The sequence below is a fragment of the Canis aureus genome, chromosome 33 (genome assembly GCF_053574225.1).
Source record: "Canis aureus isolate CA01 chromosome 33, VMU_Caureus_v.1.0, whole genome shotgun sequence".
Classification (NCBI taxonomy): Eukaryota; Metazoa; Chordata; class Mammalia; order Carnivora; family Canidae; genus Canis; species Canis aureus.
Genome location: NC_135643.1, coordinates 27,100,708 through 27,125,512, shown reverse-complemented (window position 1 = coordinate 27,125,512; position 24,805 = coordinate 27,100,708). Strand labels below are relative to the sequence as shown.

Here is a 24,805-nt window from a genome sequence, read left to right as displayed (position 1 = left end):
ACAGCCAACTGAAAAATAACACTGCGTTTCCGCACTGAATTATCCACAAGAAACCTGTGGTTGGAATGTTGAACACATGTACCTGTTTTGGTAGAAACGCTACTTATCTCTCAGTTAGAAGATAAACTGTCCTTTCTTTCTTATGCTTACTCTGTATAAGGCATGATAATCTGGGGGATGTCCTGTTCTTCCAGTGACTTCTCTGAGTCCCCGACCAAATGGGGGATCTGTGTATATTCCGCCTGTGGCTGACTCTTTAGGCTCTTAAACACAAGTGGCTTGGGCCCTGCTAACATGTCTTTGCTTTTGTCTTGTTTTGTTTTTTTAAGGTTTATTGATTCATTCATGAGAGACACAGACTGAGAGAGGTGGAGAAGTAGGCTCCCTGCAGGGAGCCTGATGCGGGACTCGATCCCAGATCTCGGGACCACGACCCGAGCCAAAGGCAGGCGCCCAATCACTGAGCCACCCAGGCGTCCCACTAATGTGTCTTTGAAGGAACATTGGCTTGGCCTGTTTTGCACCTGCAGAAGCTAAGGCTTGAAGAGGTGAAGGCACCCAATGAGGGGCAGGGCAATGGTTTGAACTCAGAACTGCCTGACTCCCTATTCAGCCCTGGCTCCTCTCAGACTGGAATCACTGGTTTATAGGTTTCTGTCCTCCAGGAGACGGAGACGGTGAACTCACTGGTATCAGAACTAACCTTTCCCCTCACATCACCCCATTTTATATCCTAGCATATGGTAGGGCTTTGATGTCATTTGTTGAATAAATGATGTCATAAGAATATAGCAAAAACACCCACTTCAGGGCAACAGATCCTTGAGGCATGTACTTGACCCACCGAAAACACACACAGAATTTCTTAGCCTCCTCCCACCCCTGTGCCCCACCAAATTAATCCAAACAATACTGTGGGCCAAAACATTTAGATGGGGCTTAAATGTCTCCTCGTAAGTCGGCTCTGAATCATCACAGGTATTTGGGTTAAGACTTAAGATACAAGGTTATTACAGTTAACCTGAAAGTTTTAAGAAAACAAGGATTACCTTAAGACCCTGCGGAATGTACACTAACATCACTATGCCAGACACGGCCTGCAAACAACACAACAAACCAAGGCATCCTAACAAGAGCCAAATAAATAGTCCTTCTGTAGAGGTATTTAAAACTAAAATGTAAATCATGACAAATGAGGCTACAATTGCTCTTTCTCTGTAGAGCTGCTCTGTGGGCACCAGGTTTTTGTTTTACCATGAAGAATTCTTTCCCTTTTTAATAAAAGGAAGTGTTACAAGGGTGGAACAGTAGCTAAGGGGAAAACTGATCTAGCACCCCCAACAAGTTACCTATTACATACAAATTTTACTTCTGATTCCAAGATACTGTTTTAAATATAAAATTAAGTATTTCCATGGTTTCAGTTTAAAGAGTCACAATATCTAAAGTTTGTTTTTGGATGTTTTTGTAAATAGTACATAGTGATAAAATTTAAATGTACTTATTTTTAACTCGACTGCTTTATGCCTTTAAAATTTCAATTTACAAAGAGAACAACATAATGTCCATTACTTTATCTGTTAACTGTGTGGTCAAAAAATAGGGGAGTATTTTACAGTGATTTTTTTTTTATATATATATATTTCTTTGCTTAGCTGAGAAACCAGCCCAGGTAAAACAAATATCATTACAGTTTGCTGGTATTTACCTCTCTAATGCAAAGAGCTTAATTTTTTGTTTTTTGTTTTCAAGAGAAGTAATACAGTAATACCCACTACAGGAAAAATGAGACAAATAGAAAAGCATAATGAAAATTTAAATATGCAATGATTTCAAAAGCCAGAGATAATTACTAACATTTTAACTTCTGAACTTCTATGTAACTACGTGAACACTAATGCACTTGAATATGAACATTTTTTACAGTGTAATAACTTTCCTTTTTCATTAAATGTATCAGTCATTTTTCTATGTCAACAATATAGACATATTTCATAGCTCCAAGTATGCCATTAATAATTTAGCAAATTTCTTAATTTTATTTTTCTTTTGTAATTTCAAGTTTTTATTTAAATTCCAGTTAGGTGGGACACCTGGGTGGCTCAACGGTTTGGCACCTGCCTTTGGCCCAGGGCATACCTGGAGACCTGGGATTGAGTCCCACGTGGGGCTCCCTGCATAGAGCTGCTTCTCTCTGCCTATGTCTCTGCCTCTCTCTCTGTGTCTCTCATAAATAAATAAATAAAATCTTAAAAAAATAAAAATAAAATAAATTTCAGTTAGGTAACATATGACGTAATATTATTTTCAGGAGTTCGGGGAGTCATCATTTACATATAGCACCCAGTGCTCATCACAAGTGGCCTCTAAACTTTCACTTTTCTAAGATAAAATATCATAAAACAGTAAGACAAGCAAAAAAAAATAGTTGTAACACATGAAAAGGACTAAGTTCCCTTTTAACATAAAGAACTTTACAAATTAATAATAACACACAAAACAGAGGGCATCATGGAAAAGAATTACTTTAAATATATGAAAAGATGGTCAACTTTTCACAATAAAAGAAAAATTAAAAGGAGATGCCTTTTCACCTATAAGCTTGGCAAGGATAAAAAAATAGTTTAATAAGATCTACTGCGGATGCTTCTTAAATATTACTGGTGGGAGCATAAATTTCTACAATTCTTAAGAAGGGCAATTTAGAAACTATGAAAAGTCAAAATGCAAATTCCCTTTGACCTAGCAATTCCACATCTAGGAATTCATGCTACAGATATATTTAAGTATATATGAAATGATACATGTACAAGGCTATTAACTGCAGCACTGTTCTGAAATGTGCCTCAGTGGATGGCCCGTTAAATACAGTGTGCTACATCTAAGAAGGAATGAAATAACAGCCATAAAGAATAAGGGTGTTCTGTATGTACTGATACAGGACAACCTTCAACAACAATGGCTAATACTGGGGCAGCCTGGGTGGCTCAGCAGTTGAGCGCCTGCCTTTGGCTCAGGGCATGATCCTGGAGTCCCAGGATGGAGTCCGATATCAGGCTCCCTGCTTGGAGCCTGCTTCTTCATCTGCCTCTCTCTCTGTGGGTCTCTCATGAATAAATAAATAAAATCTTTAAAAAAATACGGCTAATACTATTTTAATGGTAACTGTGGGCCAGGCAGTGCTTTAAATGCACACATATGTTTAATAGATACTATTATTTCAATTTAAACAACTTGCTCAAGGTCGAAGCTAGTGAGTGATGGCACTAGTTTTCATCCCAAGCCTTCTGGCTTCAAAGTCCACGTGTGTGTTAACTCTTACAGGATATAATCTTTCAGTGACGAAAGCAAGCTACAGAGCAGGGTGCTGTTGTATAGAAAAAAATGTGTTTTTGGAAAGATAACCAAGGAACTGGTTGCATCTGGGGAAGGTGACTGGGAGCCAGGGCTGGGGGAGGAAGCTTTTATTTTTGCTGTTGATTTTTCCATTTGCGTGTATTTCAAAATAATGTTTAATGCTGTAATAGGCATACTTGCATGTACAGGCTGGCTTGCTTGCTATTTTAAAGTGAGTACCTTGTAGCTATCAGTAGCAGACATAGCCCTGAATCAGTTTCCTTTAACCCTGATCCTCAGGGTTTTAGGAAAAGGGGCCCAGAGGTCCAGCCTTGACATTTACAGAAGGGTGTGTCTTCAGGGCCACAGCCACAGGCCTGTAGCACGTCACCACATCTGTCAGCAGCAGAATCTTCCATTCCTTAGAGGCATGTATTAATTTCACTACCTCACAATTAATTTCAAGACTGAATGCGGTAAACAAAACCTAGTAAGCACCGGGAAGAGCAGCTAGCAACTGAAAGTACTTCGCAGCTGTTTCTCAAAGTTGTAAGTTTGATGGTTTTCTTAGAGATATTAGCATGAAAATATCTGCAAATCTGGATGTTACGCAAGAAATGCACTTTAAAATCAGTCATAACCGTGGAAATCCAAACATATGCTCCTTTACAAATATGGTATAGTCTAAAAAGAAACAGTTGGCTTGATACTTAGATAATACACAGAAATAATTTATTAAATTGGTTATATTCTTCTCTGGTCTTAGCCTGTGATGTACACACAGTCACATCCCTGAACTTCCTAGAAGAAAAATAGGCACTTTCCATAATAAGGCTTATTAGTAGGTTTCCATCAGTATTTGGTTAGAATTCCCCAACATATTCTAAAAAGCTCAACAATTCTAGCCTGACATATGCCGTGCACTCTTATCCCCAATTCCCCTCTGCCATCGTCCAGGCCTCCCACCCATTGCCCAAGCAATGGTGAGTCCAGCTGTTCAGCAATCACTTTGGGAAGGCCTAGGGCATGCCACTCTCAGTCAGAGGCTCTCCGAAGTGGTGTAGCAGATTTTCCAACCCAACCCTTATCTAATGCTCAAAACAACACAAAATGCCTCCACAATGGAGAGCTCCCTATTTCCATGTCATCCTGTTCTCTTTTTAGACGGCTCTGATGCTTGGAAGTTCTGAGAGTGAACCAAATTGATCTCCCTATGGCTTTTACCTACTGATATGACTTCTCATCTGCTTGTGGTTCCAGAATAACTGTGATATTGTTGGTCAAATATTTGAAAAGCAGTCTTGCTCCATTATTTCTTCTCCAAGCTAAACATTCTTTTCTTCACTTGTTTTCCCACAGACTTTGAGATACTTTTCCAACTAGGTCGTTTTTTTAGAAGGGACCTACAGTTCTCTCTCTTCTTCTCAGACTAGAAAGAACCCACCAAAGTGAATTTGCCATTCTGGAAAAAAAAAATACCATATTTCTATGGAAATGACCCCACTTTTTTGGCAGTGATGACACAGGTTTTACTCATATTAATAATTTTTCACCCCTCTTATTTGAGTAACTTTCCCTTGCATCCTACTAGCTATCAGCAGAATGTAGGAGGAGAAGGGACAAGAGCAGAGAAAGAATGGCACCCCCCCTTCGGGGGCCAGAAGTAATTGTCCGGGCTTCCCAGTCACAGAAACAGTCACCACTTCTTTCAATTTATTTTATGCTATCATAGCCAAATGACTGCTTCAAATTTTTTGGTTTACAATTCTAATTTCCAAACCTCTCTTTCTATCAGAGAGCAAGTGGAATTTGGGTCACAACAAATTTAAACATTTACATATGTAACGAATAATAAAAAATGTTAAAATATAAAACTGGATCTAAAATATAGTAACTAAATTGTAAAAATCAAGCATCTTACGTAGATTTTCTTCATAGGATGCTCACATGGAAGTATAATGAATACTGAATTCCTCTGTGTTTATTAGCATGAATAACTCTACCAATGTATCTTACTTGAGTTATTCATTACGACCATGAACCATGCTCACCATTCTATCCTACATGACTGTTAAAGATCTTTCATTCTGTAGCAAACTACTTCAGGTCAGTGGTCAGTCAAATCTACAGGCCTGAGATCTGCTCAGCAGACAGAGCACACTACCAAAGGAGGGAGGCCACATGCAGTACAGGGAGGTCTAGATACAAAGTCCACTCTTCAGCTCTGTGGCCTCAGGCAATGTATACAAGCTCTGGGCCTCAGTACTTCCTCTGTGAAACATAAACAATATCACCTGCTTCACAGGGTAGGTAAGAGGATTGAGCTGAACCAATGAGATGATGAAGGAATCAGGACTACAGCAGATATTAAATAAATGATTTCTCTCTTAGCCATAGATATCTATGACATTAATAATAATGTCCTGCTCAGAGTCAACTTTAAATGTGTGTGTGTGGGGGGGGGGGGGGGCACTAAAATTTATTTCAGGGGCACCTGGGTGGCTCGGTGGTTGAGTGTCTGCCTTTGGCTCAGGTCTTGATCCAGAGGTCTTGCGATCCAGCGATTGAGCGTCTGCTTCTCCCTCTGCCTATGTTTCTGCCTCTCTCTCTGTTTCTCATGAATAAATAAATAAAACCTTAAAAAAATAAAATTTATTTTATAGCTAAGATAAATCTAAAAACCCATCTGGAACTTATTGAGTATTTGTATTTTTAAAAGCTTACCTCAAATTTTAATTTTTTTAAAGATTTATTTCAGAGACAGAGAGCAAGCCTGTGTGCGCGCACGTGTATGAGTTGGGGGAGGGGCAGAGGGAGAGGCAAACAGACTCCCCTCTGAGCGGCTGGATCCCAAGCCCTGGAGACCACAACTGAGCAGAAATCCAGAGTCAGACGCTCAACTGACTGAGCCACGCAGGTGCCTTCAAATTTTCATTTTTAAAAATCTGCTCTGTTTTTACCTTAGAGGGACCTAATGAATATATTTTTGGGTTAATTTTTTTAATAACTTACTACTCAAACTGTGCAACAAGGACTAATGCCACAGGTATCCCCAAGGAGCATGTTAGAAATGCAACAAAATCTCCATTTTAACAAGGCCCCTAGCTGATCTGTATGCACACTGAATTTTAAGAACTGGTTTAACAGAGCGTATCTTCTCTCAAGTTAACTTTCAGTGTTTTGTGCTCTATCTATATACCTGAGATGCTACTCTAGAACTAATTTTTTAAGACACAAAACACACTTTGTCTTCATGTCTTGTATCTTTCATTCTTAAGTCTAGAACCAGGATATAAAGGAAAGAAAAGAAATTTCACTCCTCACCCTTCCATTAAGTTGGCCCCACCCATTAAAGATGTAATTACTGAGGGGAGGATAAAACCAACAACAATATGTAACTTTGCTTCTTCAAACAGGATGACAAAACATCTTGTAAGCTCTGAAACTTTCTAACATTAGGGAGCTTGCGATTTATGAATCTGTTAATTTTCCAAGGAATTATGTCTAAATCTACGTCTCTAAAAACATTCTCTTGGGGAATAAGTGGTGGTAATTCATAACTAATTTCTTCAATGTCTAGATTAGATGTGAATATTTCTCTAGAAAAAATTTCAAACTTCACAAAAACTTGCAATGTCTCTTCTTGCTATGTGTCATATCCTTAAAAAAAAAAAAAAAAAAAAAAAAAGGACATAACTGAGAAAACAACTAGGGATGGCCACCATGGCTGATGTACCATTATTTCTTTCATGCTTGGGAATGGGGCACTACAAGTAACTTGAAAATTATATGTTAGTATGAGTCTAAATGTTTTACTTACCAAGTGTTTTGAGAAATTTAGCTGGCCTTTTAATGAACTACTTGTCTTCCCATAATATAATTTTAGTTTATTGCTGACAAGTGTAGTTCACTTTTAAAAAAGTAGAATATGAAATGCTAGATGAGATCTTTCTTTACTGAATGAAGAGGGCAAACAGATTGTCAAAACTAGGGTCCTCAGACAGGATCAAACTGATAAAGATGAACTGGTTTTACCTGTTGGATCTCTGACTGGTTCCCAGTGCAAGTCACTGTCTTTTTCCCTGATCCATCCACAAAGCCCATGGTCAAAATTACAACTGTGTATCAGAACACCTATAAGAAAACAACCAGAAAGATGAGTAGACTGCAAACTCAATGACTAACGGTAAAAACAAATTTGTGAACAAGGGTTATCTAGCCACACTTAACTATCCCACTAGAACTTCTCTCCATGAGATCAAAGGAAAATCACATGAATCCTTTCTTAGAACAATTGTGCATGTGTGTTCAGCTGTAAAAATAGAACACATGTTGCCAAATTATGACCTTCTTATGTCATCATGTACAAAATATGATTTCCTCTTCACAGTTTAAGTGCTGCTTTAATACTTTTTAAAAAGAAAATAATGATGATATATAATTATTTTCATTTGATAACTGTATAACTACAGAGGAAACCAAGTTGTAAAAAAAAAAGAGTACACTTTTCCTAGATGTAACTAAACAATATACAGTTTAAAAGTCATTTTCAGGAAATGGAAGGATACAATAAAATGTCATTATAACATACTAAAAGCATAAGTATCTACCTGGATCATCCTTTGCTTCATCATCTGCACTGACTCCCCTTTCAATTTCAAATATTTCAAACAAGTCATTTGAAGGCTGCCGTGGAACTGCAAGAGAAAAAGGTTTGGTTCGGTTTTGACGATGTATTGATAAAAAGGCATGCCTTGAACTATGGCATAGAGGGAGAAGACCTAGGTCTTTCACTCACCTGGAAGAATCCAAAGTATTTAATTACATGTCACATTAAGATTCATTATGTTTGAAAAAAAAAAAAAAGATTCATTATGTTTGTTCTATAGGGAGGGACTCACACTGTAACACGTATCGAAGTACAATTTTTAAAAGTGTTTTCCAAAAGTTTCTAAAATTCAACATAAAAATACATTAAGAAGTCTTTGCCTGGAAAATACATTTTAAAAGAGCTACAAATTTCTAGCAAAATGCTCATCTCTGTCAAATTTTAGAATCTGTTTCTATGAAAGATACACTATGAACTCTAAATTAAGGCCGTTTTAACAGAAAATGCCTGCAAAGCAGTGAATGGTTTGACTTTTTTTAAAGACTTTATTTATTCATGAGAGACACAGAGAGAGAGAGAGAGAGGCAGAGACACAGGCAGAGGGAGAAGCAGGCTCCATGCAGGGAGCCCGACATGGGACTCGATCCCGGGTCTCCAGGATCATGCTCTGGGCCGAAGGCAGACCCCCAACCGCTGAGCCACCTGGGCTTCCCAAATGGTTTGACTTTTCTAACCACAGCATCATCTCCCCTCCAATGGACGCTGCCCGCTGCTGTACTCCATCCGCAATTCTTACCACAGCTAGGTTCCTTGGCTCCTTAAAGATCAAATCCAAACTCTTTGGTGCAGCATTTACAGCACCCCCGCCCCCAAACACACAATACTGTCCCAACACGCCATTCATTTTCACATCTCTGCCCCCATCACCAGCTTGGGATCCTTTAGTTCCTATGCTAATTAACTTGCCAAACTTCCCTTCTTTGTGCAAGCCCAATGTAAATATCATGCCTGGGTAAAAACTTTCATACCCCAGCTGAATTAAATCTTTCCCCCTTGGACTCTCCAAAGACCCATGTGTACACTCTATTATACTCTTCAAGAGAGAATTACAGTTATTCACATATGTGTGTCTGTCCTTCTGCTAGTTTCTGAGGACCTGGAGGGCAGCGATCATTCCTTATTCACGTGGCATTTCCAGGGCTCGACCTGGTGACAGGCCCTCAGTAAGTGTTTACTGCACAAATGTGAAAATCTTGTCAGAAACCTATATGCTTTGTTAACCCTTTTCCTCAAAGGAACCAACTAGGACAGTGCTTAAAAATCTGCTTTTTAAGACGCCTGGGTGGCTCAGCGATTGAGCGTCTGCCTTCGGCCCAGGGCCTGATTCTGGAGTCCCGGGATCGAGTCCCACATCGGGCTCCCTGCATGGAGCCTGCTTCTCCCTCTGCCTAGGTCTCTGCCTCTGTGTGTCTCTCATGACTAAATAAATGAAATCCTTCAAAACAAAACAGAACAGAATCTACTTTTTAAAAAATGAAGTCATTCATTTAAAGCATCAGTTAGTTATTCAATGTATATTTGCCCCCCCATACCATGGCAGGCCAAGGAGACAGCTAAAGGAGTGAACAGGACTAACAAGGACCTGGCCCTCAGGGAGCTTGCATTCTAAGTAGATAGGCAAACATTAAACATGTAGAAAAATCCACACTACAATTCTGAATGTTGATGAGGGCTGCGAAGGAAAAACACCAGATGATGTACTGAAGAGTAACTGGGTTGGAGAGTGGGGAGTATGTGGCAATATCTGTGAAGGGGAATTCCTGGCCAGAGACCAGAGCTACTCCCTTTTCCTTACTAGAACTTCATTAACTGTATTTTTATTTTTATAAGGCAGGGAGTAAAAGATGTCAAACACCAAGGAACGGAAGAACCAGAAGGGTTCTTTTTCAACACTATTCCTATTATTTCTAGCAAGATTTTTTTTAAGTTAAAGAACAGTCCCATAATATTTGCACTGATTTTTTTGTTATTTTACTGCTTTTAAAGTTTTTCCATTTTGTTTCAAAAGTCCAAACAGTGATGACCCATATACCCAGCCTAAAAGGGATGGGAGAAGAGAAGCTAGTCAGGCTCTAGGGACACATCCCTGCACAGGTGCCCTAGGGGTGAGGTAACTGGCCACCTTCTTGTACAAACAAATGACTGATGGCAGGGACATCCATGTAGAGCTTTCCTTTCTTCCTTTAGGATTCTAAGAGGGAGACTGCCCCTTAATTACGAGAAATATTATAAAGTTGTATGCAAACCTGCTTCATTTCCCATGATATAAAGAAGGTCAAAATATTCTATAGAACAATCATTTTTAGTCTCTTGTTGTAACTTATACAAATTATCTCTGGATTGGAACAGCTCAAATCATACAGTACCCTATTATGGTGCTACATTATGGCAGTCTGTCGGCCCCCATTTTTCTAGCTGAAGGGCTGTCAAATGGTAAACACATCTTGGTATAGACAGGGAGGACTGTACAAAGGTTTTCTGGCACAGTGGGCTTGTTTTTTGTTATTGTTGTTCTTAGAAGCATCTTTGTTACATGTCATCTTAACACTGTAACCCATCTACTACCACATGGGGATAACTGCCAGTCACTGATGTAACAGTTGTCATAAGAAGCTTGCAAGTAGCTGTCTTAGAAATATCTATGTTGGGGCACCTGGGTGGCTCATATGCTTAGATATCTGCCCTTGGCTCAGGTCACGACCCCAGGGTCCTGGGATAGAGTCCCACATGGGCTCTCTGTTCAGCAGGGAGCCTGTGTCTCCCTCTCACTCTGCCACTCCCCCCGCTCGTGTTCTCTCTCTCTCTCTCTCTCACTGTCTCAAATGAGTAAGTAAAATGTCAAAAAAAAAAAAGAGAAACATCTATGTTATAAGTGAACTCATCACTTCATTCTTTACAGAATGGGTGTCACTTGCATTCAGTGCAGCTTCCACCTATATAACACTATTCTCTATAGTGCTTACAAGATGTGTTCTTAGAAACCTCTGCATTGGGCAGCCCGGGTGGCTCAGCGGTTTAGCGCCGCCTTCAGTCCAGAGCCAGATCCTGGAGTCCCGGGATCGAGTCCCACGTCGGGCTCCCTGCATGGAGCCTGCTTCTCCCTCTGCCTGTGTCTCTGCCTCTCTCTCTCTCTCTCTCACTCTGTGTCTCTCATGAATAAATAAATAAAATCTTAAAAAAAAAAAGAAACCTCTGCATTACAAATGTTCTTGACACTTCATGCTTATTTAGTGGGTATCACTGATATAACACTATGTGAACACAGCTTGCAAATATCCTTAAAAACATCTTATTAGAAGTGTTCTTAAACAATTCATTGCATGCATTATATAATGAGGGTTACTTCCCCTCACCATAATAAACTGGTCATAAAGGCAGATCAAGGGGATCCTAAGGAAACACCATTTAGACCAAGAAGAAAAGAATGTGGAAACTTCCAAGCAAAAAGCAAAGTGTTAGGGGTGTTGGGGGTGGGATGTTTTAGGCAGCAGTTACAAAGAAGGTGCTCAGAACATTTAGAGAAAGGAATTCATGGTACCTGGAGGAAGGACGCTGAGAAACGGGGAAAACTACGTGGGATGCGTTTGAAGAAAAGGAAGGGAAGAGATCACACATTTGGAGGATAGCAACTCGGAGAATTCGTCATCTGACGACTTGCAAAGTGCCAGATGTTTCATTAATAGTTCTTGGAAACCAAGTGCCTAAAACACTAATTTCAACGGCAGTTGATCAAGCACACCTTCACTGCAGGTCACTGGGAAACATTCCAAGGAATTTGGAAACCTAAAATGCTCAGCAGCTATTTGTTCTTACAGTTCTGTGTACTCCATTCTGTAACTCTGCCAAGTTGTTAAACTATTTCTCCTTTCTCACACATACCACTATGGATTGTTAAGAGTGTTCCACTGAAGTGTCAAGAGAAGGTTCACTACCCCATATTTTACAGTTTATGTGATGAAAATACTAAGTGAAATAAGTAGTGGGAAAAAGTCATTCAAGCAGTATGGTCTCAACTATGAACAAGAAAAACAAGCAAACAAAACAAAAGACTAGAAAAAAGAGTGACAAAATCAACACCCCACCCCACCCCAAGCATATATGGTCAATTACCTTACAACAAAGAAGCCAAGAATATGCAATGGGAAAATAGCAGTCTCTTCAATTAGAAGTGGTGTTGGAAAACTGGATGGCCACAAGCAAAAGAATAAAATTGGACCCCTATCTTAAAGGATACACGAAAATGAACTCAAAATGTATTAAAGACTTGAATGTAAGATCTGAAACCATAAAACTCCTAGAAGAAAATATAAGCAGTAAGCTCCTTCACATTGGACTCAATGGTGATTTTTTTGGATCTGATTCCAAAAGCAAAAATAAACAAGTAGGACAATATCAAACTAAAAACCTTGCGCACAGCAAAGGAAACCATCACCAAAATGAAAAAGCCAGCTACTAAGTAGAAAATATCTGCAAATAGTATCTGAAAAGAGGTTACTACCCAAAATGTGTAATTAATAATACTGCACTGCATATTTGAAAGTTGTTAATAAGGTAAATCTTAAAAGTTCTCATCACAAGAAAAGATTTTTCAAAATCTTTGAAAAGTATGATGGGTGTTAAGTAGAGTTGTGGTTATTTCAATATGCATACAAATATTAAACCACTGTGTTGTACACCTGAAACTAGTATAACGTAGTAGGTCAATTTTACATCAAGTAAAAAAAAATAAATATACCAATATGCTTATTATAGTGGTCTGAATATTGGAAATGAAACGATGTTTTTCCATTTGTTTGTTTTGCTTTGTCTTCTGTAACTGTATATTTTTAGGTTTATAAAAAGAAAATTTCTGTTAAGGAAGAAAAAGCATACCTAAAACATTGAAAGAAAAGAGAATTATGTGAAAGCACATATACAGACTCCTACCCCATAGCAACTATATGTGTGTTACTTGTATTTTGATTGCTCAAGAGAACTTTGTTGTTGTTTTTTTATGATTTATTTGAGAGAGTGAGACAATGCACACATGAGTGCAGAGCAGTAGCAGGAGAGGGAGAAGTAGACTCCCTGCTGAGCAGGGAGCCCAAGTAGGACACAATCCCAGGACCCTGAGATCATGATCTGAGCCAACGGCATGCATTTAACTGAGCCACCATTGCCCTCAAAAAGAATTTTGAATAGTCTTGATACCTGCTATTAAGTGTGAGGTTATGAAATTGAAATATATTAGCAAATTTGAACACTCTTTGATTCAAAAGAACTACCTTAATCAATGTAGAAAATGTTAATTAAGATAAATGACTAGCCTTGCCTAAAAATAGAAGCATAACCAGGATAGACACTTGTACATGATTTTTCTAATTATTTTTCTCTGTTTTGTATTTAAGCTAATAGTCACTTTAAATATGTAATATATATTTTATAAAAACAAACATTTATCTGATACTGTGTAGTAGTTGCACCATTAATTTTTAGAATGGTGTAATTTTAGAGATTAAAAAAAGGATAGGAGAAATGCTAACAATTCTGGTTGGAGAATGAATTGGAGAATGAATAGGAGGCAGGTGAAAGTGGAGGTCAGAGAGTGATTATGACCAAAATCAACATAAAATGAAGAGTGCTCATATATTCTTCAAAAGATTCATTTCCTAAATTTTTTCCTTCCATTGGCCAATGTTTTACCCACCAAAAAATATCACGTGCCGTATGCTTCTTACAACCTTCTGCATGAACTAAAACAAAGGGAATGTACAGGTAATGAGGCATACAGACAGCTGGATAGAAACGTGGTTGTGCTTAGGGACCTGGTACTCTTTCATAGTGGCTGGAGGGCCAGGGCCCCGGGAGAAGAATCGGCCACACAAATAAGAATAAGCAGGAAATCTCTTAAAAAAGATACTTTGTCCCAACCCTTTCTATGAAATATATTTTCCCCAGGAAGATGATATTAATATATAGCTTGTGTACATAAGTGAGGCTTCCCAAACAGTCAACTTTACTATTACCCAAAAAGCATTACATTAGGAGTAGGCACAGTGAAGTAAATGTAAATATTATCACACACACCTCCCACTGCCAGACTTCTTCCAAAGAATTAACTGTAGCAAAATGTAAGCACTGTTCATTAAAGGTAGTTTTGCAAATTGTTTCTGTTCCAGGTGGCTACCATGACATTACCAAGGCTAGTTCTGGCATTTGTTGTGAGACTAGAAGATTAAAGATAACACTGTCTTACATTGCTTCTATGGTTAGGGCTTTGGTTCAGTGGAAGAGAATGGTGCATATGCAAATGTCCTAATATTCTGAAGGCTCTTTCTAGAAGCAAAACCTAGGGGATTTTTATAGACTACCGAGTGGGGGTGAATGATGGGAGTTTTATGAGGCAGCCTCCTGTCTCTCTCTCCTGTCCCCCAACCCCCCCTCCCACCCACCCTTCTTTCCCTCTGTGTGTGAAGAACATATGCATTAGAGCTTTAAATGACCAGAGAGAAGCAAATAAAAGGATTGGAAAGGAGTTTCTGAAATTTCCTTAACCACATTAGAGAAAATTCTTAGCCATATACTGATTACTAGCAAAAAGAAAAGGGTTTCTGGGCTTCACAGAAAGAAGTCCTTGTCTGCCAAAGCTTTCATCCCACACGAAGAATCTAAAATGTTCAAAAGACAGCCCTTTGGGCTGAGAGTAAAGAGCAGAAGTGGAAAAAAAATGAAATCTCTGGTGAAAGGTAGAACAGAGACACCCCTCCAGTACTCAGTAAGGAGCCCAATTTACATGGCTCACCTATTTCTCCTTTGATAAAGTTTCAGAACAACTCAAAGCACTGCCTGAAGCAATCCCAGGAGAACAGAATATCTGAGATGGTTCTTTTCTAAGTACAACCATAAGGATGATAACACAACTTTTCCGGGACAAGAGAATACTTGCCAGGTTCTGTTCTCTTTCCCTCTTCCAAAGCCAAAGGAAACCATGAAGGGTGGCCCTGCCAGGAGCCTGCAGAGCAGGTGGGCAGTGGAGATTGCATGAACACCTAAGGGCCATGCAGAAGCCCACCTGCTGTGTAGGACAAGTGTCAATGCCCTCGGGCCACAGAAATCACATTTAAGGAAAAAAAAGCTTTGATTTTTGATATGTATCACACACATTCTGTAATATGTTTCCCACCAAGATAGACTCCTCTCTCAAAACGTTGTCACCATCTGCATAGCAGAGAAGTTGAGAGGATCCTGTCTCTCTCTCAACATGACAAGTGTTCCCCTAGTTACTATAAACACCTAAATGAAACAGGAGATTCCCATTATTTGGTAAAAAGTAAATGATATGTGAAGTAGCAGCTTTCCATTTGTGTTTTCTCTGCTCACCCAATAGCTCACACTAGCAAATCAATTTGGTTCAAAAGGACCTAGTTAGCTGAAAATAGTATTAAAATATAATGAACCATAATAAAAAGCATCATAAAAATATAGACTCAGAACTGCACACAAAATGGGGCTGTATTTTTTATGAGTTAAGTAGGAAAGTTAAGGTAGGTATCATTAGCATATAATTGAATTCAACAATATCAACAGCAGTAGTAATAGCTACGATGTATTGAGTTCTTATTACATGCCAAGCACTATGGTGCACCCGGTCATCTCATTTTCACAGCAGCTCAATGAGGTAGATACTATTATTCCCCCTTACAGATGAAGAAACAAAGGCACAGGAAGATTTCATAACATGGTCCAAATCACAGAGTGGCTATGAGCACAATACTTTTCCTAACAACATGATAGACAAATGTGCATACAACTTACAAAATTTTTGATTTCTGCTTTTGGTCGCTTTCGCCAAGAATTCAATTTGTACCTTCCAGAGAGAACTATGTTTTTTTCTTTGTCAGCTACCAAAAAATCAAATTAAAATATAAATCAAAAATCTTGAAAACTTTCAAAATTCACAGCACCACATCCTGAGCTGTAAGCAGTGACAACTCACTCCTTCAAAACGCTAGCAGAAATGTAATCTTCAGGGAGACAGCGGGCATCTTCTCAGGGTCTCTCTAGAGCCTTGCTGTTTACCAGAAAGCAAACTAGTTTGAAGACCTTTTCACCCCTCAGCAGAAGCAATCTTTTTACTCATTACCACAGAGAATCAGAAGAGAGATCCTATTTTCATGACTAAGAACAATGTGATCACACCAGCCACAGACTCTGTAAAAGCCACAGAAGGAAGATGAGAGAAGGAAATGGTACACAGCACGCAGTGGAGCAGCGATCACGAAAAGGGAAAGTTTTCTTTGTACTGCATGGTACTTGGAATTCCAACACATTCTCAGGATCTACAACAACAAAGCAACAATGAGTCTGGTTTTCTGACAAGGCCGCTCATAAGAGCACCTGATACACATTACATGATGTTCTATAATCTTTATTCGGCAACGCTTCTTTATGTGAGCCAGATGCTTCATGCCACATTTTAGGCACAATTGCTCCATTGAAAACATTCCACATCTGGGCAGCCCCAGTGCTGTTTAGCGCCGCCTTCAGCCCAGGGCGTGATCCTGGAGACCCGGGATCGAGTCCCGCATCGGGCTCCCTGCATGGAGCCTGCTTCTCCCTCTGCCTATGTCTCTGCCTCTCTCTCTCACTATCATAAATAAATAAATAAATAATTTAAATAAATAAATAAAATAAAATAAAATAAAATAAAATAAAATAAAATAAAATAAAATAAAACAAAACAAAAAACATTCCACATCTGGCTCGTTCTGTCTTCATTTGAGAGACACTGTTCTACTGGTTGGAGCTCCCATTATGGTTTAGAGAGCCCTGCTTTTCGGTGTGGTCAGCAGACCAATGGCATTACTTGTGAGCTTGTTAGAAATGCAGACTTTCCAGTCCTACCCGAGACCCACTAAAATCAGAATTCGCACTTTAACAAAGTTCCACATGACTCGCACACACACTGAAGACAGAGAAGTACTTCCTTGGAAGGTCGGATTTAGTAAACGTGTGGTAGGGATTAGGAATCTCCATCTTAAATAAGCATCCTAGATTATTCTGGTTCAAAAGAGCTTCTGACAGCTCTTCGAAAAAAAATCTGCTTCCTAGAATATAATACCATTATATTCCTTGCAGTAACCCGAGCTTCCTAGCTAAAACTGGATATACTGGACACACTCAATTGTAAAGACAATTTTGAAAAGTTAAAAATAGAAGTTAATAAAACTTTTAATGCATTTTAAAAAGCCAGTACGTTCTAAATAAAATATGCGAATCAGAATTCCATGGGGTACTTTTTCAAAACACACAGCTCACTCTCTCCCTGGGGAGAGTGAGATTCCATGACCGCTGATGCCTCTCCTAAAGAATCACTCCTAAAATAAATAACAGTGACCAACAGCAATGGGAAGAGTAAACATCAGTGACTGACGACAACAAAAGGACAAGAAAAATCATCACAAGGACCACAAACTGGACAGATTCACAATTACTAATTTGTTCTTTTTTCTTCCAAACTTTTAAATTCACCCAGACATATGCAGACATCTATTTTATACCTAATTGGGGTCAAATAATATATACAATTCTGTATATTCTTCTCATTTGCCCTTTTTTATAACATCAGTATTCTCCCAAAGCATTAAATATTTTTCAAAAAACATTGCTGCATAGTATTTCATGGTATTGCTAGACTAGAATTGCATTTTCCCCTAAGTTCCTTTACTTCCGATTCTCCATAAATTTTTTTTTAATTTGCTTTGGGATAGCTCCTACCTGTTCTAATACTAGATTTTTGTCTTTGGTGCTCAGTTTCCAACTTTTTATCAATCCCTGTAGCATATCTCTAGTGTCCAAACAGGCATCCCACCAATTAAATCTTTTTCTTTGCTCTAAGTCTGCCCAGCATCTTTCCACTCTCCCTTAACCCCTCTACCAAGCTCTTCCAGAGCCCAAGATCAAACCCCCTGGTCTCAGAAACCAGGCAGATGAAAGCTAATAATGCACAGTAATTTGTCCAAAGTCAAATAACTCATAAATAATAGAGGTGAGAATAGAAATTAAATCTTCTGGCTCAATGTTTTCTCTCCTAGGTTTCACATGCCTCAACCTTGTTTTCATATTTCCTCTTAATGCCTTTTCATTATTTCCCTACATCATGCTCAAAATCTGGAGGTGTATTGGAGTTTTCTAGAGAATATTTTTCTTTTTCTTTCTTTTTTTTTTTTTTTTAAAGATTTTGATTATTTACCTGAGACAGAGAAAGAGAGAGAGAGAGAGAGAGAGAGAGAGAGAGAGAAAGAGACAGCATATGCTGGGGAACAGCAGAAGGAAGGAGAGAGAGAAGCAGGTTCCCCACTGAGCAGGAAGTCTGACATGGGGCCTGATCTCAGGACCCTGGGATCATGACCTGAGCCGAAGGCAGACACTTAAGTAACTGAGCCACCCAGGTGCCCCAGGAATGTTTGTTTTCAATTAGTAAACTAAGCTGTATTGGGATAAGAAAAAGACCATAATGTGAAATAACTTTTGATCATTTGGGGACAAACTATCAGAATCAACAAGTTAAATTTAGCTAGTTCAAACATTTGAAGAATAACTTAGATTGAGAAAATGTTGATTCCAACATAAAATTTTATTCTAGCCAATAAATATTTTTGAGTGCCTACTATATCCCAGCCATTGCGTGACTGTTTCAGGGAAAAACATCTGGGGAGTAAATGGCTGCTCACAAATCTGCACCATAATATACTTGGCAACAGAGGGAAATGATTTAGATTAGAAAAAACATGTTTAAAGAAATTCCACATGCAGTCACTATTAGGTCAGATGTGACTGTTACGTATCTTTGGACCATTTGAGACAGATGTGAAAAACAAAATGTGTGGTAGGGATTAGGAATTACCTGTGAGTTTGTTAGAAATGCAGAGTCTCCAGTCCTACCCTAGACCCAAAGGGGAACCCAAAAAGATTGCTAAGTGGGTTGAAAACAGTCTGTCTGTCTGTCTGTCTCTCTCTCTCTTTCTTTTGAAGAACAGTCTAAGAGGTTTATGAAATAGAAATTACCGAGTCCAAACAAGAGACAGTGTAGTAATTTCCAGAGAATGTTCTTTGAATACATGGAGTGTGGGGTCTGGAGACACTGACCACCTGTGTCCATCAGCCACAATTATCTGACACTACTGCACTGGTATAAACTACAATTTCAAGAATTTAGATTAAACATAAGAAAGAATATCCCAACAGTAAGATGGGTAATTGTGAGGGACTTTAGTCACCCTTAGAGATTTGGGATATAACTGGGATGATTTCTTTAAGTTAACATAATAAGGACATCATACTTGGGTAATTAATTGATGTTGGTTTAGATGAAAGTTTTTAAGCCCCAAATTAAAATGTGAAAAGGCTGTATGATAATCATCCCATCTGGATTGCTTATTTGAAAATTTAAACTTTTTTTTTTGTTTTGACCCCACCCCTTTTAAGATTTTATTTATTTATTCATGAGAGAGAGGCAGAGACAGGCAGAGGGAGATGCAGGTTCCCACAAGGAGGCCAATGCAGGACTTGATCCCAGGACCCCAGGATCACGACCTGAGCCAATGGCAGATGGTCAACTGCTGAGCCACCCAGAAGTCCCTTGAACACCTTTCTTTTGTAGTAGTAAAAGGACTAAAATTCCAGCTTCAATGATACTTTGTTTACACCTACAAGAAATGTTCTTTTAAGGGGCTCTTTCTTAGATCCTTCTCGCATTAAAAAGATGTGCCTACCTTCACACAAGCCAACTTTTAACCAATAAAATTATAAAGCAAAAATTATTTGAGCTAGTCAATATATAGCTTGAGACATTATATCTAAACTGACATCACTTGCCTTCTCATTCCTATCAGATTTTCAGATTTAATAATCCACTGAATACAATGCCAATCTCTAAAAAGAAAGGGGGAAGGGAGGGAGAGAATAAAGAGAGGATAATGGTGGCAAAACCACAGTGAAAAACTAAGGAACAATCAGAAAAGAATATTTTTTAATTCTTAAATATAGATTTAATGTGTTATTATACCAAACTAGCTTTTATATGGAAAATCTGATTATATGATGATAATTTATTTTAAAATGCTATGAGTAATCTATCCATTCCTTTGTTCCATAACTAATGTTCAAGTGCCAATTATGAGCCAGGCATTATGCTAGGTTCTTGAGATACACCAATGAACAAAACAAAAATCCCTGCCCTCAAAAAATTTGTATTCTAGAAGGGAGATCCATCGATAGACACAATAAGTAAGTAAATAATACAATTTATTAAAAGGTGATAAATGCTATTTAAAAGAGAAAGGCAGTAGAGAGGAGTGCTGCTGGTGGTTGGTAGGAGTCACAGTATTGAATACAGGGTATTGAAAGTCATAGTATAGAATATGGCCTCCCTGGTAAGCTGACATTTGTATAAAGAGGTGAGAGAGTGAGACAAGCTGAGAGCTGGGGAAAGAGTGTCCCAGGGAGAGGGAACGGTTGGAGCAAAAGTCCTAAGATAGAAACAGTTTGAGGGTCAAAAGGGACAGCTGTCTGGTTTTCTCCTCAACCCCCCAGGGTACCAGTAGGTTACTGCAGATGTTGGGCTGCTCCTACCTCTGTGCCTCTGATGTGTGTGGTCCCTATGAACTATAGTACTACAGAGCTATGTACTACAGTACAGAGCTTTCCTCAAGCTCTTCACCCCTGTCCACCCTAACTTCCTGCCCAGAGACTGATTAGATGCTCTCCTCCCATAAGTTGCCACACAAATCTCTCTTAACATGGTATTCCGGTTATCTTCTGGGCGACTATCCTTCCCACTAGATTATTATACCTTTTCTGTTTTATCTTTTAAATCCACTGTGTAATACGGGGCCTGCAATTCTAAAACACATTCAAAAGTGTTTACTGATTAAATGAATGATTAGATTAAAAGTTAAATAGAATGTGATATAGTTAGGTTTCCCATCTCTGAGAGTTTTTTTTTTTTTTTTTAAGATTTCATTTATTTATTCATGAGAGACAGACAGAGAGAGAGAGAGAGGCAGAGGCACAGGCAGAGGGAGAAGCAGGCTCCATGCAGGGAGCCTAACTCTGAACTCGATCCCAGGTCTCCAGGATCAGGCCCTGGGCTGAAGGCGGCGCTAAACCGCTGAGCCACCTGGGCTGCCCAAATCTCTGAGAGTTTTTGAGTAAATCTGAATATGTTAGAATTGTTACACTGGATAGGAACTGAGATCTACTATATGACTTTGTGATATTATACACACATTGTAATCGGCCCAGTTGACTGCCTTTTATGCAGTTCTTTATAATATTTAACAATAAGAACATATGATTGATACTTTGTACAGCTAATTCTTTTTATGTCTCATTATTATTCAAGGCATGGAAAAAAAAAAAAGGCATGGCCTATGATTCAAATGTCCTCGTAAAGAGTTTATTAAAAACGTGCAGAAGTAAACCCAAGCATAAATGTTCAACTAATATTTGACAAGGGAGCTAAGAAAAGATAGTCTTTTCAATAAATGGTGCTGGGATAATTGGATATTCACATACAAAAGAATGAAAGTAGACCCTTATCTTATATAACATAAACAAATTAACTCAATGATTAAAGACATGAACATAAGATCTGAAACCATGAAACTCCTAGAAGAAAACAGAGAAAAACTCCTTGACATGGGTCTTGGCAATAATTTTTTGACTATGAGACCGAAAGCAAAAGCAATAAAAAAAAAAAAAAAAAAGGATTGCAACAAACACAGAAGCTTCTACACAGCAAAAGACACCATCAACAAAATGAAAAGACAACCTATGAAATGGAGAAAAATATTTGATATCTGATATGGGACTAATATCTAAAATACACAGGGAATTCCTATAACTCAATAACAAAAAACCCCAAGTAATCTGATTAAAAACGAGCAGATGACTTGGATAGACATTTTTCCAAAGAAGACACACAGATGGGCAAGACACATGAAAAAGGTTCAACATCACTAATTATTAGGTAAATAAAACCACAATGAGATATCACTTTGTGTCTGTTAGGATGGGCATCATTAAAAAGACAAGAGATGATCAATGCTGGCAAAGAAGTGGAGAAAAGAAAATGAGAGAACCCTTATGCACTGTCAATGGGAATGTAAATTAGTGCAGACACCATGGAAAACAGTATGGAGGTTCCTCAAAAAATTAAAACTAGAACTACCACATGATCCAGCAATTCCACTTCTGGGTACTTATCCAAAGAAAATGAAAATACTATGTCAAAGATAAATCACCACTCCTGTGGTCACTGCAACATTATTCACAATAGCCATGACATGGAAATGACTTAAGTGTCCATCAATGGATGAATGGATAAAGAAGGTGTATAAATACACAATGTGACGTATACACAATTCAGGCTTTAAAAAAATGAGAAGATCCTGCCATCTGAGAGAATATGGATACACGTGAGGCATTAAGCTAAGTGAAGTAAGTCAGACAGAGAAAGACAAATACTATATACTCTCACATTATTATAGGTAGAATCTTTAAAAACTTATAGAAAATGATCAGATCTGTGATTACTAAGGGTGCTGGGTGGGGGAGGGTGAACTAGAGGAAAGTAGTCAAAAGATACAAAGCTCCAGATATAAGATAAATAAGTACTAGGGATATAATGTATAATGTTATTACTATAGTTGATACTACTATAGGATTTATATGAAAGTTGTTAGAGTAAATCCTAAGAGTTCTAATTACAGAAAAATCTTTTTTCTTTTTACTTATGTGAGATGATGGATATTAACTAAACTTATTGTGGTGATCATTTCACAATATATGTAAGTCAAACCATTACTCTGTACTCCTTAAACTTTATATGGTGCTGTATGTCAATTACATCTCAACACAACTGGGAAAAAAAATCCTCCAAAATATGTGCTAACATATATATGACTTACTGAACACATCTCCTCTGGGTTTTTGAGGATCTGTCTGTATCCTGTTATCAACTGTAATCCATCTTGAAGATGTAGTGGCAACTGGTGCTACAGGAGTCAGTTTGGCGCTTGGGCTTTCTGGAGCTGTTGCTGGTGGAGATGTTCTGAGTTCTGTGGGTGGAGGTGGGGTAGGCTCTGGTGCTGGCCTTGGTGTAGGTCTTGTTGTGGGTTTAGAAGTGGGTCTGTTGGTAATAACAGGTGGAATATATGGTGTCTTCAGAGGCCACCTTGTACTTCCAACATCAGGAATCCAATTGCTGTGTCCTCCATCACCCTTTGAAATGGTACCATTTCCCTTTGGTACATGAATTGGACCTGAAGGTTCAATCATGACTTTTGGAATATCTGAAAAAGTCAAAAGATTCAAATTAGTGTATAACCATCTCTCACTAGAAGTTTGGTCATGGAATCAAACTGTGAAAAACACCTTAAAAAATTTCATGCCCACTAGGCTTATTTTTCACATTTAGAATATTCCTCTACTATAAGTAATACTGTTTTTCAAATAACAACTATGTGTATGTATGAATATGTATCTATATAACTTATTTATACCTATATATCTTACATAGATACACATTCATACACATATGTGGATATATGCAAAAAATATATTGGTATTTCTATAATGGATATATATTATTTACAACACAAAGAATTTCAAGTATTTGTAAAATGGAGACAACAATCCTTGAGATTTTTAAAATGCAGAAACATTCTACGTTTTTTTAAAATATGAGAACTGTATGTTCAGAATCTAAGTTAGGTGTCCCTAGAGCACACATTATTAGAAAATCATGTTTTGATTGTCTAAAGATTAATACTTTTCTCTTCCATACTCTATATAAATTCAACTCATGTAAAACATTTTCATTAAATGTTCTGTATTTTTTTAAGGATTTTATTTATTTGAGAGAGCACAGCAGGAAGGGCAAAAGGAGGGGGAAAAAGAATCTCAAGCAGAGTCCGCACTGAGCAAGGAGCCAGACAGAGGGTTCAATCTCATGACCTTGAGATCACAGACCTGAGGATCATAACCTAAGCTGAAACCAAGAGTCAGATGCTTAACTGACTCAAGCACCCACCTAAATGTTCTGTGTATTTTTTAAAGTTGGTTTGCTTTCCCCTTACTAATTTATACAATTGCTTAAAAAAAACTTCAGAAGTCACCATGATTATCTGTGGAATCTTTTTCTGTGATTATCTTCACCAAAAGGAATTAGTATTTAATCTTCCTGAAATGATATACTCTAGGCTAGGAGTATAACTACATGACCCTTCAAAAATCCTTTAATCTCTATGATTTTATGGCTCCTGATTTTCAGTAAATATTTTATTCCAAAACTTTAAAAATTATCTATTGTCACATGAAAGGTATGCTAAATTGTGGCCTTTAATTTGTAAAACTTTCATCTTGGAGGTTATTTTTTTCATGTTTATCTACTAACATAGCCATACTCCAAACAGAGCTCGTAAGGATTTAAAAAGCAAAACAGTCCTAAACTTAGAGAAAATAAATATCAGAATGATTTAATAGAATTAGGAGACCTAAAACAGAGAAACAAAAAAATATAATATATTCAGATTTTCCCTTTGTCATAATCAAATGCTAATTTATTTCTGATTATAACAAAATCAAATTCTCAGGGATAGCCCCATAATTTCTTGCCAGCCAAAGGGAAGCTTCTGAGAGATTTTAGTAAAGGAATTGAATGTTTTAAGATTAGAATGTATTACTCGGTCCTTAATTTTTTTTTTTAAGATTTATTTATTTATTTATGATAGACACAGAGAGGAGAGAAAGAGAGAG

The 24,805-nt window shown here is 38.0% G+C and overlaps 1 protein-coding gene across 5 annotated transcripts in view; it reads right to left on the bottom strand.

Annotated features, from left to right (window-relative positions):
• The window catches only part of NPNT (nephronectin), a 75,715-nt gene that overhangs the window by 5,281 nt on the left and 45,629 nt on the right, over positions 1-24,805 (bottom strand). For 4 of the 5 annotated variants that reach the window (XM_077882199.1, XM_077882201.1, XM_077882200.1 and 1 more), the window contains 3 exons: positions 22,957-23,340; positions 7,947-8,033; positions 7,372-7,470 (listed from right to left, as the gene is read on the bottom strand). In XM_077882199.1, coding sequence (XP_077738325.1) covers positions 7,372-7,470; positions 7,947-8,033; positions 22,957-23,340 — 570 coding nt within the window. Of the gene's footprint in view, positions 1-4,051; positions 4,799-7,371; positions 7,471-7,946; positions 8,034-22,956; positions 23,341-24,805 lie in introns of those variants that run through there. The other variant, XM_077882203.1, reaches the window with a different exon arrangement.